Source organism: Platichthys flesus, chromosome 8 (genome assembly GCF_949316205.1).
Source record: "Platichthys flesus chromosome 8, fPlaFle2.1, whole genome shotgun sequence".
Lineage (NCBI taxonomy): Eukaryota > Metazoa > Chordata > Actinopteri > Pleuronectiformes > Pleuronectidae > Platichthys > Platichthys flesus.
Genome location: NC_084952.1, coordinates 1,467,160 through 1,486,363, shown reverse-complemented (window position 1 = coordinate 1,486,363; position 19,204 = coordinate 1,467,160). Strand labels below are relative to the sequence as shown.

Here is a 19,204-nt window from a genome sequence, read left to right as displayed (position 1 = left end):
CGGAGAGGAGTCGGTGCTGAATTTATTTAGCAAAGTGAAATTAAATTTGAGTCTTCATCCGCTGATGTAAATATTGATCAAATGTAAATTATTATTACAATGAGCTTCCTCCACTGACTGTAAATGTAGATGAATGACTTGTCTCCACTTTCAGGAAGTAAAATATTAATTCCATTTAATGATCTGGATCCACTACATAATTTATAAAGATCTTCCTCAGGTCTCGTCCTACGTTTCCACAAAAGGTCCTGGAAATCAGTTTAGCAGTTTTTGGTTATTTGACGTGTGCTTTAACTTTTTAGTTTGATCCGTGTCTCGTCTGCTAACATGGAGGAGGTGGGGTTTATGGCCTACACTGAAAGCAGCCACTAGGGGGCAATCAGGATAGGATGTACTGTTTACATGTACAGTAATGTATATAGATGTTAGAAGCAGTTTTTCTGTGCACAAACACACAGTTGAGAGACTGAAAGAAGTTTCATTTAAAACAAATCGAACTGCAACGACTCAGATTAAATCAATGTCATTATAAATAATTTGGTTTTATTGAAGCCTTCATATCTTTAAATGAATTATTCATATTTCTGTCCAATCTTCCTCCTCACTCTGGATGTTTCTGTCAACAACACTTTTGTTGTTGAGAATTTTGTAACACGATCGTTTTGTGAACGCGAGTCAACCTGCAGAGTTTCAAGTCCACTGTCTGTGTGTGGGGGGGGGGGGGGGGACAAAGACAACATGTACAGACCTGGAACCTGTTTGTTTGTCTTCTGAAAACAAGATAAAGACTGAACCTGAAACTCAAATGCTTCATTGTTTTTATGTACAGCTGTTATTTAACATTGTTGTGTACGTCAGAAATCTCCTCGGTTTGTGTGTCTGTCTGCAGGATTACACACAAACTGCAGAGTTCATTTAGAAGGTTAATTAATGGCTGAGGACACCATGATATCTTGGATATGTTTGGATTTGAGATGTTTGGGGTTTTGTGATGATGGAGCGGATCTGCAGTGTCAAGGTCCCACTGACTCATCTCAGCTCAAGATGTTTCCCTCGTTTCCACAGCAAACAATTCTCTGTACATATGACACAATAATTCAATACATGCATATTTTCAATATGGTGATCAAGTGGCCAATCAACAGAGATATGTGCTCTCTGGAAGGTACTTTACTAATAAATGCACTGTGCCTCTAATCCAGTATCTATTCAGCAAAGTAAAACATTCACAAATAGAAAGACACTTAATAAAGTGCATGTTCACCTCTGCCAAGAAACAACCGTCGCCTTAGATTCAATTAAACCCAAATTTAAATCAACTTCACTCCAATATTTATTTTCTTCACATTCAGGAAAAAGTCTTTATTGAAGCAAATGACAGAATAAATTGTTGGATCAGCTCCTTTAATCGAATCCTCTCCAAAGGTTCAGATCTCCTCCCTGAGCCAAGTCACACATCCCTCCACCATGTTTCAAGAACACAACGTCCTCCACGAAGATAAAGATAACAACACATATATTGATGAAGTTAACACACATGTTTCTGACGTGTATAGGCGACGCATCCCTTTGATGTCACATGTTGAGAACCAAGGGAACAGAGCGTCTTTCATCCACCGAGTCGTTTCTGTAGAGTCTGAACATTGTTGGTATTCTAAACACGGTGTGAACGCATGAAGCCACAAACACAGAGGAGGGGGAGACCTTTTGGATCTGAGCCATGGTCCCAGTGTGTGTCTGTTAGTGTGTGTCTGTGTGTGTATGTGTGTGTGTGTGTGTGTGTGTGTGTGTTTGTGTTCACTGGACTCAGGTCAGGTATATTTACTGGGCTGCTTTAAGAATTCCATTGGAATCACGCGTTCCGTGACATGAATGCTGCCACGCGAAGAGGAAAGGTCGTCGGTAATTGAAAGTGTGACATTGAAAAGGCCGAGCAGAGGTGGAAGCGCTGGTCCCACTGGAAGTCAACCGTGAACTGGTTCTGCCCCCTGCTGGCGATACACGGGTGATGCTCTGTTGTGTGGTTAGTTATTCTTTCTTTCTTTCTCTCTTTCTGTTTGACATGAAGCTTTATCTTTATATTGACCAGTCCCCCCCCCCCATGACCTTTGACCCCTTCCCCCTCCTCACTGATGGTTTCCTTGAAATTCAAAGTGTCGCCTGGAGAAGATCAGCTCTTTTTAATTCTCTGTGAGATATAAAGAGGAGATTTCAGGAGGAGGTTTCAAGGTCTCGTGATCCTCTCGTGTCGGGTCACCACCTCGTTATCTTTACAGGCCCCGAGGAGCGTCCTGAGTTCAGTCCCTGTCTTGTTGGGAGATTTCTCCGACTCCCAACTGACCCAGTAATCGACTGGTTTTACCTCCAGAGCTCAGATACTTAAATTCTTCTTGAAATTCTAAACAGAAATCTTTGATTTAAGCCTGAAGATTTTTTTATCGTTACTGTGGTTCTATAAATATAATCATGTAAAAGAAACTTTGCAGAGAAGCTTCATAGCAGCAAATATAAAGATGATAATAAGGTAAATATAGAGAATAAAATGTGGGTTTTCAAATAAATACACAATGATTAAGTTGAAACTCTCAGTACAGAGACAAAATAAGAACAACGTAATATGCAATACCTGGTTTATCTTTACACAAAATACAATTCAGTACAATAATAACACATCAATATTTCTATTTACCTTTCAAAATTAAAACTCCTTTTAATTGTTTCCTGTTGTTCACTTCAGTTTGTGAAGAACCTTGTCAGTAAGTTATTATTATTATTATTATTATTATTATTATCATTATTATTATTATTATTATTATTAACATGAATCCTTTCTCTATTTTGTGGAAATCCGTCTTACATTTGTTTTGAAATCTTAGTTTCAAACAAACAAAACAACCAACAAAAGGACAGGAGAAAATGAAATGGGACACAAATAAGCATTTTTACTCTAATGCATATTTTGGAGTTATTATTTGTCATGTTCTATGAATTCTGGTTCTTCAGTTTGATTCATATCTCATGAAGAACCATCCCGGCTGCAGGTTTGTGTTACTGACCTCAGGTAGAACTCAGATCTCACTGCTGCATCACCAGCATCCTGCAGGTCAACACACTTTACTCCATATTTCCAACCTGACGGCCAAACAGAAGTTTATTCTTATCTCTCACTCAGTTAATCATAACTAATAGCTGGACTAAATACATATTGTGATATTGAGCATTTCAACTGTTGCTGTATGATCAAATCTGCCTCACACTTTGGCCTGAAGACGTCAGTTTTCTGTTGATCATTGTGTGAATTAAATTAAAGGAAACACATAAAAAATAATAAACTTTTCTCTTAGTTGGTTTTATTATCAACTTCCCTGCACACTTGACCTTTTTGTGTCGTTAAATTGTGTGATGATTGTGTTTTATTACAGTTTCCTGTGTGTCCTTGTGAACGTCTGTCGTATTCACATTTTATCACAAAGACCTAAAGATAGAAAATCCACAGTCACTTGTTTTCATCATCCCTGTGATTTGCATTGTGGGTAAACTCCACACGCTACATACATGTCAACCACATATGTCTGAGCCGACCAATCAGGAGTCAGACACATGTCAGACACATAAACAACATGTGCCCTCTTTTTGTAGAGAAGAGGTGTGTGGCATATGTGCACTGACAACATGTGCGTTGGTCTCTTGTGTTTAGATTATTATATTGTCCACAGAGTTTAAATGTCATGTTATTAATTCCACAAAATGATATATAGTAAAGTTGTATGTGTTTTAAACTTTCTGCATCATTCTCAGGCTGAACACAAATACATAAAAATTATTGTTTATTTAAAAAATTCCATGATAAATTACTGAATAAGAGATGAAGTCACTGAAAAAACAAATTCAAAGTAATATAATATTTTTTGTTAATTTGTTCAAATGACTATATTTCAATTTCAGTTTATTCTGATTAATAACAAAACAAAACACTTCTTCTTCTTGTTTCTGTTCATGTCTATGGGCAGAAATAAACATGTTTATTATTTTACACAAAAGTGCAAATATCTGATTCATGATTTCATGCATGTATCTGATCTCACATCTCTGTAAACAACACAAACATATCCAGTCTGTGTTAAAGCTGCAAGGAACAAAGCAACATATTCAAACATGAAACTATTTTAATAATCTCAAAATGTCAATATTCAGATAAAAGGTGAATAACAACATGAAACACTTGAAAACTTAAATGTACAGATAGTCTTAAGTCACAGGCTGAGATGCCAGACAGCAACATTCATAATAATAATAGTAATAAAATGTATTAAAGGCGCCTTTCACAGCACTGAAAATAGATCAATACAATTCATCTTTTAAGTCTTTTAAAAACATGAATAAAGTATTAAATTACTATCTTGTGTTAATCATTTATTTATAAAAGCAAATATCAAACAGGTTGAGGTTTACTAAATCTAAAAGAGTAAATACAAAAAGAAAAATAACGGGACCTACATATCTATAGACAGGGCGAGTCACATTTGGTGTGTGTGTGTCTGTGTGTGTTTGTGTGTGTGTGTGTGTGTGTGTGTGCTGACGATGCATCTCATAGTGTTTCTGTATCATGTGTCTGTCCCTGTGAGTCGTTACTGACTCGGGTCCGATTTGTTGACATCGGACCCGACCTGCAGTCGCAGGGTTAATGGAGATCCTGGCTGATCTCAGATCAGTGATCTCAGTGGGAAATGAAAGAGACACAAGATATTAAGGCTGAGCGGGAGGTTTTCAGGTCTAACAGAGGTCAAAGGTCACATACAAACATAGTGTGAGGACGTATTTGTGTCATTTTACGAAACGAGCTCCAGAGTCGTGAACTTTGACCTCCCGGCTGATGGAGGAGGTTGTGTCTTCACCGCTGTGCGTCTGTTTGTTTTTTGTTTGTCACAAGATTACACAAAGTCAACAGGTTCCTGTAACACTCGGTGGAGGTTGTGAGTCCGTGGAGAACACGTGAAACTCTGCTGTTGTGAAATCTGACTTTTTCATTGATTTCTCAGAGAATATGAATCTTGCTCTGTGGAGGTGAGAGCTCCAGTGATTTATTATCAGAGTTCTTCTCCGTGTGGTGAGATACAGAAATAAGGAGAAAGAACTTCCAGGTCCCAACAGAGAAGAACACGTTTATAAGAAATCCAACATGGCAGCTGTTTGTGTCTACCTGATAATAATTGATTGAGCTTCTCTTTGGTTTGTGTTTGCTTGTTTATTCGCAGGATTACATTAAATTACATTTCATTTAGCTGACGCTTTTGTCCAAAGCGACTTACATTTTTAGTACACTCAACATTTATGAGGGGCCATTTAGGGGTTCAGTATCTTGCCACGGACACTTAGGCATGCAGATGGGAAAGAGTGGGATTCTAACCAGCAACCTTCTTGTTGCAGAGCACCTGCTCTATCCCCAAGGCCACGCTCTCCCCGTATGATTCTAAAAGTACTGAATCAGTTTTATTGAAACTTGGAGGAAGGATTGGTTTGGATCCTGGAAGAACTCATTACTTTTTGGAGCAGGTTTTTGTTTCCAGGGTCAGAGACGAGAAGTCTGAGAAGATGCAGATCAGTTTCATGTCTGAGTTTCAAATATAACTGCAGCAGCAGTTTGGGGTTTGGTGTGTTGCCCAAGGACACATTGACAGGTGGACTGGAGCAGCAGGGGATTGAACCGTCGACGATCCGCTCGTCCAGTGCTCTCCTCATGACATTTATCATGAAGTTTGAAATATCAAAGCTTTGTAAAATGAATCTTGTCCCCAAATCTCCTCTGGCTTCAGTCTCAGTTTTCTGGATTGAACCTCCGTTTTTTTTCTGTTTATTTGCTTCCCTAGTGTGTGTGTGTGTGTGTGTGTGTGTGTGTGTGTGTGTGTGTGTGTGTGTGTGTGTGTGTGTGTGTGTGTCCTCCTCTGGTTTAGGTATTATACGTTAAGTATTACTCGGACTATCAGAAGCCAGCTGCTGTCCTTGACCAAAGCTCCGACCTCAGAGGTGGAGTCGATAGTGTTTCAGTTATAGTTCAAAAGGCTGAAAAGCTCATGACCGATGTCCCCATCGGAAAAAAGGAGTGGGAACGTTTTCTCCTTCTCACTCTCATATTTAAAATTAAATGTTTCAATCTTTGTCTGTGGTGAAAAGTCACATGAGCAGGAACTCCCCCAGTGTTCTCGTGTATTCAGTTTCTTAAAGAACAGGACGTCTCTTCCTGTTCCTGAAGCAAAGCTGCTCGTGTCTCAGATTTCGAGCAGATGTCGTCTCAGAGTCAGAAGATTTCCTGAAAAGCTTCTCGACAGATTTCAGAATCAGAATCAGAATCAGAATCAGAATCAGAATGTATTTATTCCACACAGTGTGGTGGAGGGATGTGGTTCCAGTCAGGGAGGATTTATCAAATGATTAAATGTGTGAATCTTAACATCCAGTCAGAGTCAGACATGTTTAACAGACTCATATCTATAAGTCTGTGTAATTTGATCCAAAGAAAGATCTGGATTCAGTGAGTTTACACGAGGTTTCATGAAGGTACCGTTGGGTCTCGTGGAGGTTTAAAGCTACTGGGAGACGTTCTGGATGTAAATGAACTGGTTTCAGATCAGTACTCAGGATTGGTCCATACGCAGAGTCCGGGAACCTGAAAGGAACAAATACATCCAAACATCTCCAGTTTCTTTGAGCAGCTGTGAGTTTATTCGTATTAAACTCAAAAGAAACGATCATAATAATGTGACATTCATTACGATGGTTATCGATATTTTCTGAAATATAAAACTTTGTTATGACCATATTAACAGATCTGTAATTGTCTCAGGATGTTTTTACACATACAAACATTTAAAGACAAGAGCAATAACCTTAAAGTGCAATCGGTCAAACACCAGAGTTCAACATGATAGGAAACAATAAAGAAACATAGTAAAACATACTAAAAAGTGTTTGATTTGAATTGTTGTTGTGTTGTGTTGCTTCTGGACTTAGATGTTTTGTTTTGTTGCTTTTATTTGTCCTCTCAGCTGTTTTAAAAAGTGCTATGTAAAGTTATTATGATTATTATTGTTATGATTGTTGTGGTTGTTCTCGTGATCATTATTATGTTTTGCTCATTTTCATTATTGTTACTATCATGTTTATTATGATTATTATTATCATTGTTATTATGATGTTTATATTCATTACGATTGTTCTTGTTACTGTTATTTTGAGTATTGTGATTATTATTATTATTAATATTGTTGTGATTATTATCGTCAGTGGGTTGACGTCGCCTCTCAGTGTTTTTCACTTCTCGTCCTCATGGCTCATTTCCATGGCTGCGTGTCTATAGGCTGCTCAACCGACTCCTGATTGGTCAGGAGGACTGTCCCCTCAGAATGAAGCTCTGCTCTGATTGGCTCTCTGGTGCCAACCTGCTGTGGAGCCTATTATTTTTCCTCCTCTTCTTCTTCTTCTTCTTCTCTCACATCGTTATCATCACTTTTCCTCCGCAGCGGGTCTGAACGAGTGTTTGTTTCGTCTGAGGGGAAAGCGAGGAGCGTTTCTTTTCTCACCGATGACCTCGCTCTGAGTTGAACATGCAGAGCTCCAAAGGTTTCCAGGTGGAGGACTTCATCGCGGGATGGATCGGAGGTGAGCGGATCGGATTCTTTTATCTTTAGACAGATTCCAGGAGGTCTGGGGATAGACTGTGGGGGGGGGGGGGGGGGGGGGGGGGGTCGTTCCATTTAGCTGCCTCCTCATGTTTCTCTGATTGAAATAAAAACCAGTGAACACACACGCGCGCACCCACACGCACACACACACTGAATCTGCAGCTCAGGGGGTTTTGCTCCTGCAGCCCCTCGTACATGCAGCTCCAGTGTACACAATGGAGCGCCCCCCCCCCCCCCCCTTCTGTGTTCTCACTTCCGGTGTTTCTTATCACATGCACACGCTCACGCACTGTCAGTCGATGCAGATTTTGTGATGATGTGGCAAATTGAATTCCAGTGAGAAAAGACATTTTTAAAAAGTGGAATACAGGCTGCATGTGCTGTGGCCGCTAGGGGCGCTGTTTCTGTGCATCTTGTTTTGTTGCATAAACAAACAAAGTGGGACTCGGCTCCTTCACACTGAAGAACATGCGGTTCGTTCAGTTCATAAATAAAACTTGAATCCAGAAGAAGCAGAAACTCTTAAAGATTAGTCTAAAAAAATGTCATGTTCCTCAGAACAGAAGAATTTTTAATTCAATTAAGTGAAGAGAAGATGTTTTGTGATGGTTTCACTCAACTGGAAATCTAAATGATACAAACTATTGTTGAAGATTGTTTTGTTTTGTTTTTATATATGTATTTATATTAAAATGGCACAATATGAAAAGTCTTTATGGGAAAATACACTTTTTTATTGTGTTTGAAAATGCTTCGCTCAACAATCGTAACTAGAATCTTAATCAGTAGAGCTAATACATCCAAAAAGTCAGAAACCATTTTATAAAGAAAGTGAAAAACTATTCAGAACTAAATCAAAACAAAACAAAATCTGCATTGGCTGCCGTCATGAGCCCGACAACAATAATGTTGTGTTTATCGACAAAATAAACACAACATTATTGGTTGTGGACTCTTTTATCTGGACTTTCAGTCGGGAAACTGTTTGCTTTGTTTGTTTTGCTGTGTGTTGCCATGTGTTGTGTGTGGTTGAGTGAGGAAAACACACAATGCACAGAGAGCAGCAGGAACAGCAGGTTGAAGTGCACGCTCATTCACGGTTGCCCCAGTTTAACCAGTCTGCTGCTTAATTGCTCCCAGTTTTATCTCAGCAAGGACACGACCAGTGTTTAATGCTTCTGAATGTAAAGTTAATGAAAAGCTCCTTGAAAACTCGAAATAGATGGAATCAGTGGAAGATATGAAGAGACGCAAAGGGAGGAGAGTGACTCTGAGTTTGACTTTTTCTTTCTGTCCTTCTCTTCCTCGATGTCCTGGTCCTCTGTTCTTCGGCTGCAGGAGCTTCCAGTGTGGTGGTCGGTCATCCGCTGGACACCGTCAAGGTATTTGAGATTCAGGATTTTTAATTAAGCCATCTTGTTGTTATATAAACCAACAAACACCTGGATTCAATCGAGACTCATTGTCTTTTCACAACTGGGTTGATGTGCAGCTGCAAATCTTTAAATGGAAATGGTCCTTCTACCAGAAGGTGTTTTCTATTGACTTTAACTGTTGTTGTGTTTCGGTCGTTCTCTCTGTTCAGACGCGGCTGCAGGCGGGGACGGGCTACAGGAACATGCTGCACTGCATCCTCACCATCTACAGGAAGGAAACGGTAAAGAATAATAATGATTATAATAATCCTTCACATTTATAAAGCGCTTTTCAAAGCTCTCAAAGACGCTTAAAGCATCGCAGACATTCTGTATCCAACGGGTATAAAGATGGACGACATGACGGCTGCCTAAAGTGACGCCAAGGTGTCTCGCTCGCCCCCTGGTGGCCGGCTGCAGAATGACAACCCTGCCTCCTCCATGTTAGCAGATGGGATGGAACCAAACAGACTCTAGCTGCAGCGTCTGTACAGTCGGTCTTTACTTCTGGATCGTGGTCGGGAGCAGAGATGTGTCGTCCATCTTTATCTTATCAGAATCAGTCGCGTTTGACTTGAGGCTTTAATCCTTGTTACGTCCGCAGAGGAGGTTCTGCACCCCCCCCCCCCCCCCCCCCCGCCCCCGTTTTTGCAGTTTTTATAGAAAACTAGTTTTTCGTAGTTGTTAAAAAGTAGTTAAGGACAGGGACATATTTTGTGCAGTGATATTCATGAGTGTGTGTAGTTTGGTGCATGTTGATTGAATTAGTGGAGATAGAGCTCGACTGTAACTTTCTGCTTTACAGTTTAGTGCAAAATAACTTTACAGGCCCAAACGTATAATGACCAGTTTCCTGAGGCCCAGACAATATATAAGAGAGAATTACTTGTAATTAGTGGCTTGTTGTTGTTCACACTGTGACTTGATTTAGTTGTTTGTTCTGCTGCCTCAGTTTCTCTTCAGGAATCCGATGTGAATGGGCTCAGCTGCGTTGGGTCGATTCCCAGTGACAGTAAATCTGAACGCTGTCGAGTTCTGCAGCAGAATTCTGCAAAATGAAACTGAGGGAATTGAGCAACAGGCTGAAAACTCATCTGCTCCGAATGATTCATGATTTACAGTGTGGGACGGACCCTGACAGCCCTGGTCACATGACATATTTGGCAGCATCCCCCCCCCCACCACACTCATTTGTCATTCTGAGTGTTTTTGGCGCAGGATTAAAATCCCGCTACAGTGTGAGATTTCAAACTGTTGGTTTTCTTCCACCACTTGGAAAGCTTCTCTGAGTGTCACATGTTTCCTCTGTGTTCCTCAGCTCACGGGGTTCTTTAAGGGCATGTCCTTCCCGCTGGCCAGCATCACCTTCTACAACTCGGCCGTGTTCGGCTTCTTCAGCAACACGCAGAGACTCATCAGCAAGTTCCGCTACGGGGACGGGCGCCATCCGTGCAGCATGCTGGACCTGACCGCGGCCAGCATGCTGACAGGCCTGATGTCCGTGGGCATCGGGGCGCCGGTGGATCTGGTGAAGATCCGGCTGCAGATGCAGACGCAGACGGTTCTCGCAGGTAAATCAGGGCTCGTTGGGTTTTTCTATTGAGCAGCAGAAAGAAGGAGGAAGATTCTGAAGCTGAAAAGTTATTTTCTGCTTCTCAGGAAAACAGCTGCAGATAAACAGCTGTGAGGCAAACAGGGCGACGCCCACTCACACCCACTCTGTAGCACCAAAAAAAAACGTGTTTTTAATTTTCCTTAGAAAGCTCAAGAAAGATCAGTCGTTGTTTCTCTGATGCTTAGAAAACAGGAATATGAAATTAAGGATAAATAAATGTGTATAAAATATTATAATATTCAGATCGTGATGACATGTTGATGTGTCCTGTCGTCGTCAGGGCTGATTTTGAACACGATATCTCAAGAGCGCTTCATGGAATATCTTCAAATTTGGAACAAACTCGAGGATGAATTTATTTGACTTTGATGGTCACAAGTCAAGGTCACAGATTGTTTTGCCTTGTGAACATGTTATCTCTAAAACGCCTCAAGAGAATCCTGTCAAACTTAGTTCAAATGTTCACATAGACTCAGAGATGAACTGATTCAGTCCAATGTCAAAGTGGAGTTCAAGTTTTCATGTTTTTTTTTACATTTTATTAGACTTTAAATGGATTATTTGAGAAAATGATCAGCAAACTTATAAAAGATGGAAGCTCTGGTTACTGGTCAGTATCTGGTTGAGGTTATATTTCTGGTTGACTTGTGTTTAATCTCTCAGTTAAACAATAAACCACTAAAACCGAGGTCAGAAGTTTAATGTTGTGACGCATGAAGCTTTTATATGCTTCACATTTGTTTATGGTGTTGTTCGAGCTCACCCCCCCCCCCCCACCCCCGTCATGATGTGATGACGTGGATCAGGTTTATACTTGAATTAAAGATTTTTAGCACAGTGCCATAACGTTTATTGTGTCAATGAAATGTTTGAAGGTGCTTTTAGTGAGTGATGCATCTGCAGCTTTATGATTTGATGAATCTGAATGTGATTCACAGAGGTAACAGAAACACACTAAGTAAGACATCAGAGGTTAAAGCACTGACCTCCTCATCTTGTTCTTTTTCTTCAGAGAACTTGAATCTCGCTGGAAACGTGTCGAGCGGCTCCAACATCCCTCTGCGCTCGGTCAACCTCCCCAGCCAGACGCTGTACCGAGGGCCCCTCCACTGTGTGGGCAGCATCCTGCAGAGCGAGGGCCTCCAGGGCCTGTACCGGGGGGCTGGGGCCATGATCCTGAGGGACGTCCCTGGATACACACTCTACTTCATTCCATACACCATCTTCTGCAACCTGTTGAAGCCGGATGCTACGTCAAGTCCTCATCCTTGTTCCATCATGCTCGCTGGAGGACTGGCAGGTAAAGTACAGTTTATTCTGTGATTACTGGGTTGAGTTTAATTTAGATTGAGTAATGACGGACAAGTACTGAGTAGAAGGGCATTCAAATACATAGTAGGCATTAAAAACTATTTCACAGGAAGAATTAATAGTTATTATTTATTTTATTCAGATTTTAAAATCAGGATAACCTAATTTTGTCTTGTCGGAAATTTTCAGGATAAATACATATAGATCTTTTACAAATTGATTATACAGATTATATAAACAGTTATTACATCTTTTAAATACTTTAAATGCAGATACATCAAATATCACGTATTTCTATGCTGATATTACAGGATAAATCATTAGTTATTACATCTTTAAATTAAATTAAATGGTAATTACATCCTACTGACGACACACTGACAGGAAAGTTGGTTGCTAGTCCGGAAATGAAACAAAAATCTGGATTCAAGACCTGTTGAAATAAAAAGTAAACAGTGTATTTGCTTAATATTTATACACTTATTTATTTTGCTTAACATACGACTGCACGTTTCATCATCGTGATCACACACTTCTCCATGTAGCTGCTTCCTGCTGCAGCCTCTTTACTCACACATCTGTTTTTATTGACCGGTCGTGATATAAATACATGTGAACTCATGTAAGTGTGTGTGTGTGTGCGTGTGTCTGTGTGTGTGTGTCTACTTACAGCCGACCATGTTTCAGTGTGAGTGAATGAGAGCTGTGTGTGGAGAAACAGTTTGATCCTGTGTTGATGTTGATTTTCAGTTTAGCAGGTAAATACTTGAAGCCTTTTTTCGATATGTCCAGAAAACTAATGCATGTTTTCCACAGTGCTTTAAAAGTCTTTAATACAACCTGCTTGATCCTGATCCTCTGGGTTCAAGTCCACTCAACACAGACTGTCCTCCTGGCTGTCTCTGAGCTGCCTCTCTGTCCTCTGTCCTCTGTCCTCATCCGTCTACACCTCTCTTCTGTGTTTGACACGGTGAACACCGGATCCTTACTTCCTCCCTTCAGGATCTGGATGTCTCAGGCGCTGCTCTCATCTTATCTCAAAGGTCGAACGTAACTTGGAGCGGATCCGTGTCAGAACCTTGTCCTCTCGCTCCTGGGGTCCCTCAGGGTTCCGTCCTGGGTCCCCTCCTCTTCTCTCTGCACACCTACTCCCTCGGCTCTGTCGTTCACTCACATGGCTTCTTTATACCCAATTAATTCTCTCTTTTCCCCCGGTCTGAAACTCAGGTAGAAGCATCAACATGTCTCAGTGGATGTCCACACATCACCTGAAAATCAACTTTGACAAGACCGAGCTTTTCCTTCCAGGGAACATCCCCATCTGACCCGTGACCTTTTTATCATTATATCAACAACTCTGCAGTAGCCCCCACCCAGGCCTCACGGAACCCTTCACAATAAAAGTCCCAAACAGATACACTGCTTGTAATGACAGGAAACACAAATTCACTGAACAACCTTCCACAATAAGGCATCTAAATAAAATAGCTTACAATACAAATTTATAATTATTAATTAGATATATTTTGATTGTTGTGTGTCTTTTTGCTTCTAAAGTATCAATAATCGTGAAAACCTTTAAAAAACCGTGATATTTCCTCTGATAATAATCGTGGCCCCTAATCTCACGGCTAGACTACTACAACTCCCAGAATGCAGCATCTCTACTGGTCTTCAACCTTAGTTAACTCGCACTACTCTCTCTTCACTGGTTACCAGTGGCTGCCCGCATTTGTTTCAAGACACTACCGGATCGGATCCCACCGACATCCAAACGTTTAACGTTACACCCAAGCCTGTCCCACTCCGCTCTGCATCGGCCAATCGGCTGCTCCCTCACTGCGAGGGACAGCTGTCACTCAACCACATCACGACTCTTTGCTGTCCTGGCTCCTGATTGGTGGATTGATCTCCACATCGACGTCATGACAGAAGAAAGTCTCCACATCTTCCCCTGAAGGCTAAAGACACAACTCTTCAGACTACAAGAAGATGATGTCTAATAAACCACCGTCTACTGTGATGTCGAGAGACAAAAAGACAAAAGTTAGTTGCACGTACATGAACTTTGTAGTTTGTACTTACTTGATTCTTGCAGCTCTGGGTTTGCTCCCTCCTGGTCGAATGCATGAAGGCAGTGCCTAGGATGTGTAATGTGATATTAATACATCTAGTTAGGTCTTCATTTTGTTCCAGTTCATTTAATGATCTTTCTTTTGTGGTTTAAAGTTGTTTGTTTGGTGGTTTGCACGGATGTAACGTCTCTGTGTGTCGTTGTTCGTTCTCAGTGATGCAGATATGAACAAAACCACAACTTAGACCAGCGTGGAACCGACACCTGAGTCAGAACTGATCTCAGTTCACTCAGCTGCTTAGAGTTATTCTCTAATCGCCCACTTCACTTTATCTTTGATGATGAAGAAGTGTCAGTAAATCTGAGTTGTGTTTTTTTGTGTTGTGCTTATTTCACATTGTCTGTTTTCCGCTCTGACTCCAAGACAATCAAACCAATCTAATCAACCAGAGATGGTAGTTTTCAGATTTCACAAGCAGCACCTGAATGCACCATTAGTTTTGGCGTCTGTCTCTTTTGAGGGTTGGAGCAGGTTCAGCTGACGTCTCTTGAGTTGACCTTTGACCCCTCTCTGCTCCATCTGCCTTTGTCTGCTCGCTGAATGTCTTGACACTGATTTGCAGCGAACAAGCTGCAGGGAATTGGACCCATAACCCTGGAAATGTCTGTGCCTTGCCTCACCTGACACAGAGTAACTGTTGCCCTCCTCTTCCTCAGGGTCCATCTCCTGGGTCACGGCCACGCCGGCGGACGTGGTGAAGAGCCGCCTGCAGGCCGACCTGCAGAGGAAGTACAGGGGAATCGTACACTGCATCGTCCACAGCTACAGGACGGAGGGAATACGGGTCAGCAAACCTTTTATATACATATTATTATATTATATATATATATATAGTGAATATTACACTCACTGGTGTTTTGCAGTTTCACACTTTGAGGACAAAGGTTCCAGGCGTTATAAGTAAAGTATTAAACCGAGGAAAACTTCAAATATCTGATGAAAAATTCAACCTAACTAGTAGCTTCAGGTTCATTTATTATAAAGTAAAATTATTTATTATTTCTACAATTAGGCAAATTAAATTACAATACAAGTGCTGTAATGTCTTAAATACATTTATATCAGATGTGTGAGGCTTCATCAGGGTTTTATAGCAGATGTGGGCCACGTCCCAACACGTACAGGAAATAAAACTTTATCTTTACTTAATATCAGAAGTGTTGACAATTTACAAATAATGAGAAGCCCTGCAGGAAGGTCCGCAGCAGAGAAACTGTATCAGCTGCTGAACAGATGTTTAATCCTTCAGAAGCGAGACCCCTTAAATACATGTGCAACCCGGACGAGTCAGTTCTCAGAAATCAAACTTGTCTCGTACGGCCGTGATTCTGTCGTCGAATCAAAACGCAGCGTTCAGACGAGCCCGTTCTGTCAGGACTCGAATTTCAACACGGACAGAAAACAGCTTCACATCCAGATACACAGCATGAGAAACTGACTCCTGATGGACGCTGAGCAGAAAGATGCTGGTTAATCAGAGGAATGTGAATGGAGAGAAAACAATATTAAATTATCAGTTATTGAGCTGAAACCATTCAGATGTCATCTGAAGATTTGATATAAACATGTCACCACTTCACGTCAGGTGTTGAATCACAACTTGGCCTAAAACAAACAAAGCTGCAGCCAAGTGTCACGAGTTCATCGGGTCAAAGGTCAGAAAATGACCTGAAACCACCAGACTGGAAATAATCATCAATACCAGAGTCTGTGTGTTTCTGTGGAAGGGAACTGGTCGACTCCGGTCACCTGACAGTCACAGATCAATGAGTCGAGAACTTACTTAACTTTTTAAATAATATGATTTGTCTTTACAGCAAAAAAAATCAATGACATGAATAACGTTTAAATTTAGTTCCTGGGTCCTGAGACACTGGATATTCTCTCACTGCCATGTTTCACAGGGCGACTCGTGAATCAGTCGTGTCTGAACTTTTAGAAACAGGACTTCAGCTGTGAAACAGACCCATCAGGACATATTTAGAAATGAAATATAAAAACATACATTTAATCAGAGTGTGTTTTTGTGCAGGTTTTCTTCTGTGGAGCGTCGGTCAACGCCATCCGAGGCTTCCCGATGAGCGCCACCATGTTCCTGACCTACGAGCTCTCCCTGCAGTTCTTCAGGAGCCTCTAGGACAGAGGAACCTCAATCCGCTCTCCAGAGCTGCAGGAACCTCCGCAGCTCTGAGACAAGACATTGACAGCAGCTCACATTCTGCTGCTCTGGGGTCTGGAGTTAAGTTTGAGCAGATGTGAAGACTTTGAGGACTTTAGGGTGAATTAATGAAAGAGTGAGATTCAGTCTCTTCTTGTCCCTCGACGACAGGTTCATTGATGCTGCGTCTTATTTAGTCAAGAGGTTTTCAAAGTGGGAGGCGATCGTCTGCAGCAGAGACTCTGAGTGAAAGTGAAAGAAAATATGATATGAGATCTAATATTAGTTATTAAAGACAGAAGAGTCTGAGTCGGGCATTTAGTTAAACAGAGTCAGACACTATTAAAAGACGTTTTAATCTGTTGAGGTGAATCTGAAGTCAAACAGCTGAATTCTCTTATTTCTAATAAGTCAGGATGAAGCTTTCAAACTTTGAATATTAACATTTATCTTCAGCAGCAAATATAAAACATTACATTTGATTATCTGTGTTGACTAGAAACCAGCATCGTGTACGTCTCAGTTGGAATTTGAAACATCCACCTCCAGTCATGTGACTGTCTCTTCTTACACTCGTGTCCTCAGACCCACAGACTGTCCCCAGGTTCAGGCTGCAGGGGAGGCGCTGGCCACCAGGGGGCCTGAACTCTGTTAATCCAAACAGACAGAGCCAGCAGTTTATTAAATGGTAAACATTTAGCTTAATGAAGCGAATAATAATCTCATTAATCTCGTATTTAAGGGACGAGTTGAGGATTTCTTTGTTTTTATCAGTTTCACCAAAGAACATGTTTTTCTTTATGATTTTGATGTTTGAGTTCTGACAACAGATCATCTCTCGACCTGCAAATCTCCAAATCAATGTTTTTAATCTGAATGTGAGACTCGTGAAGAAAGGATCTTTGCACTTTGACCTCAGCGAGATGGAGAAATACGACTTCATGAGTTTAAAGATTTTAAGGAAAGAGGATTGTGACATTTTCATCACAAAGCTGTGAATCTAAATTTAATATATTTTCTTAGTGTTGAGTTTGTTTTTATTCGATTCTGTTCTAAATATTCAATTCAATTAATTTAATTTGAGTTTTAGAATAATTGTTTTAAAGCTAGAATCAAATTCACATTGAAAAATGTTCTGTGTGAGTCTGCCGTCCACATGTGTGTAATATTATATTTGTGTGTTTCTTATATTAAGAAAAGCTAGTTTACAAGTTGACGCCACTTTAACATGAGCTTTTTTTCACAATACTCACAATAATCACAATGAGCCGTTAATGCAAAGCTTTATATTATTGCTTTTCTATTCTGCAGCACAAATATTCAATCAATAACATCTAACCAGGCTCGTAGCATCGATACCTAAAATAATAATTACTTTCACGATTTTTAAGCCTTAACATTAAAGGTTGTGTTTAGATTTTACTGCACCAGAAAGTGTTGTTTTATATTTTAAGACTTATTGATCTGCATCCTGAAGCTACTGATCCTCCAGATCTCTGCACACAGCGGATATTTCTCATTTTGGAGAGAATACCCTGAATCATAACGTAGCCTCTGCCTTAAAAGTGATATTTTTAATTGTTTCCTTGTCATGTAAATACTTGTAAATATGTGAACTGCCATTCCAGCTGTTGTGGAACCAGACGTGTCTTATTGTACATAAATAAAGCTTCTGAAGTCCCGGGCGGCTCCGCTCCCTCAGACGTGTGCTGTGTGATACTGAGACGTTATCAGACGAGCTCCGTGTGTCACAGCAGGAGGTCGGTTCTCAGCCCGATGGGAAGAGTCGGGCCTCAGTGGAAACCCAGGCTGTTGGCCGAGTGCCTGCAGGCGGCTGATAAGAGTCCGAGGCCCGAGGTCACGACCTCTGTCAACTGTTCCCTGTGATGGTTCATCTGAGCCTGCAATGCTGCACCATGTCCACGAGGTGGCAGCATCTCAACACGAGAGTCAAGCAGCAACTGATAGAAAACCTGCAAAATACTCATTCATATAGTATTAATGAGTAAGTTGATTTATATCCAGATTTTTTTAATTCCAACCTCATGATACTTTAACTTCTTCTTGCTTGAGTTTCACGTGAACAATTGAATAATGTCACAAGGATTAAAGATAATTTTAATTAGCTTATTTTTAGGCATTAATTCATCACAAGTGGCAAATATAACTGATTTATGAGAATCTAGTGTTGAAAGATAAAAGTCAGTTAGGATTGTTTTGATTATTCAGTTCAAAGCTCTTAAGTCTTTTGTTTCCTGTGAATCAGAGTCGATTGTGTCATTGTGTAGCTCTTTGTTGACCTGAAGCTCTGACCTGCTGCAGAGGTTCTCAGTCCCCGGAGGCCGGACCCCCCCCCCCCCCCCCCCCCCCCCCTGTCTCACCTCTGATGTCCTCATGTTCTACCTGTTCACTCTGCTACATGCTACAAGGAGGAGGTCAGGAAATGTCTCTCAGGGACGCACTGGAGAACAGATCTTTGTTATTCAGATGACATGTTGCAGGGGCTGTGGGTCCTGATGGATAAACACACAGATCCAGGAAGATCTGGTTCTGTCCTTCAAGTCGGAACCAGGACGGACAGAACACATCCAGATTCTTCAGTGTCAGCTGTAATTTATCAGTGTCCACTCAGAGTCGTCCCCTCGCTTCCTTCCTCCGTCTCCTCTGTCCTTCCTCTCGTCTCCATCTCTGGACGCCCTCCATCCATCCTCTTGATTTCTCCTCCTCTTCCTCCTCTTCCTCCTTCCTGTCTTTATTCACATGTCGAATGTCAGTGATTTTCCCTCCTGGACTTGACCCAGTGCAGCTGAGGTCCCACCCCTACACACACACACACACACACACACACACACACGCACACACACACACACACACACACACACACACACACA

General features: G+C 41.1%; 1 protein-coding gene across 3 annotated transcripts; it reads left to right on the top strand.

Annotated features, from left to right (window-relative positions):
* Positions 1 to 7,466: 7,466 nt before the first annotated feature.
* slc25a48 (solute carrier family 25 member 48) lies at positions 7,467 to 17,994 on the top strand. Of its 3 annotated transcripts, none has more exons than XR_009921677.1 (7): positions 7,467 to 7,656; positions 9,018 to 9,061; positions 9,265 to 9,336; positions 10,413 to 10,665; positions 11,722 to 12,009; positions 13,248 to 14,066; positions 14,812 to 14,941. XR_009921677.1 is itself a non-coding variant. In XM_062393097.1 (7 exons), the coding sequence occupies exons 1-7, from the start codon at positions 7,602 to 7,604 to the stop codon at positions 16,290 to 16,292; spliced, it is 945 nt and encodes a 314-aa protein (XP_062249081.1). In that variant the 5' UTR covers positions 7,469 to 7,601; the 3' UTR covers positions 16,293 to 17,994. The 3 variants fall into 3 exon arrangements, 2 of the variants coding, with proteins under 2 accessions (XP_062249082.1, XP_062249081.1); XM_062393097.1 differs by lacking the exon at positions 13,248 to 14,066 and adding an exon at positions 16,188 to 17,994 and having other exon boundaries at positions 7,469 to 7,656; positions 14,812 to 14,939; XM_062393098.1 differs by lacking the exon at positions 14,812 to 14,941 and having other exon boundaries at positions 13,248 to 14,513.
* The last annotated feature ends 1,210 nt before the right edge of the window (positions 17,995 to 19,204 follow it).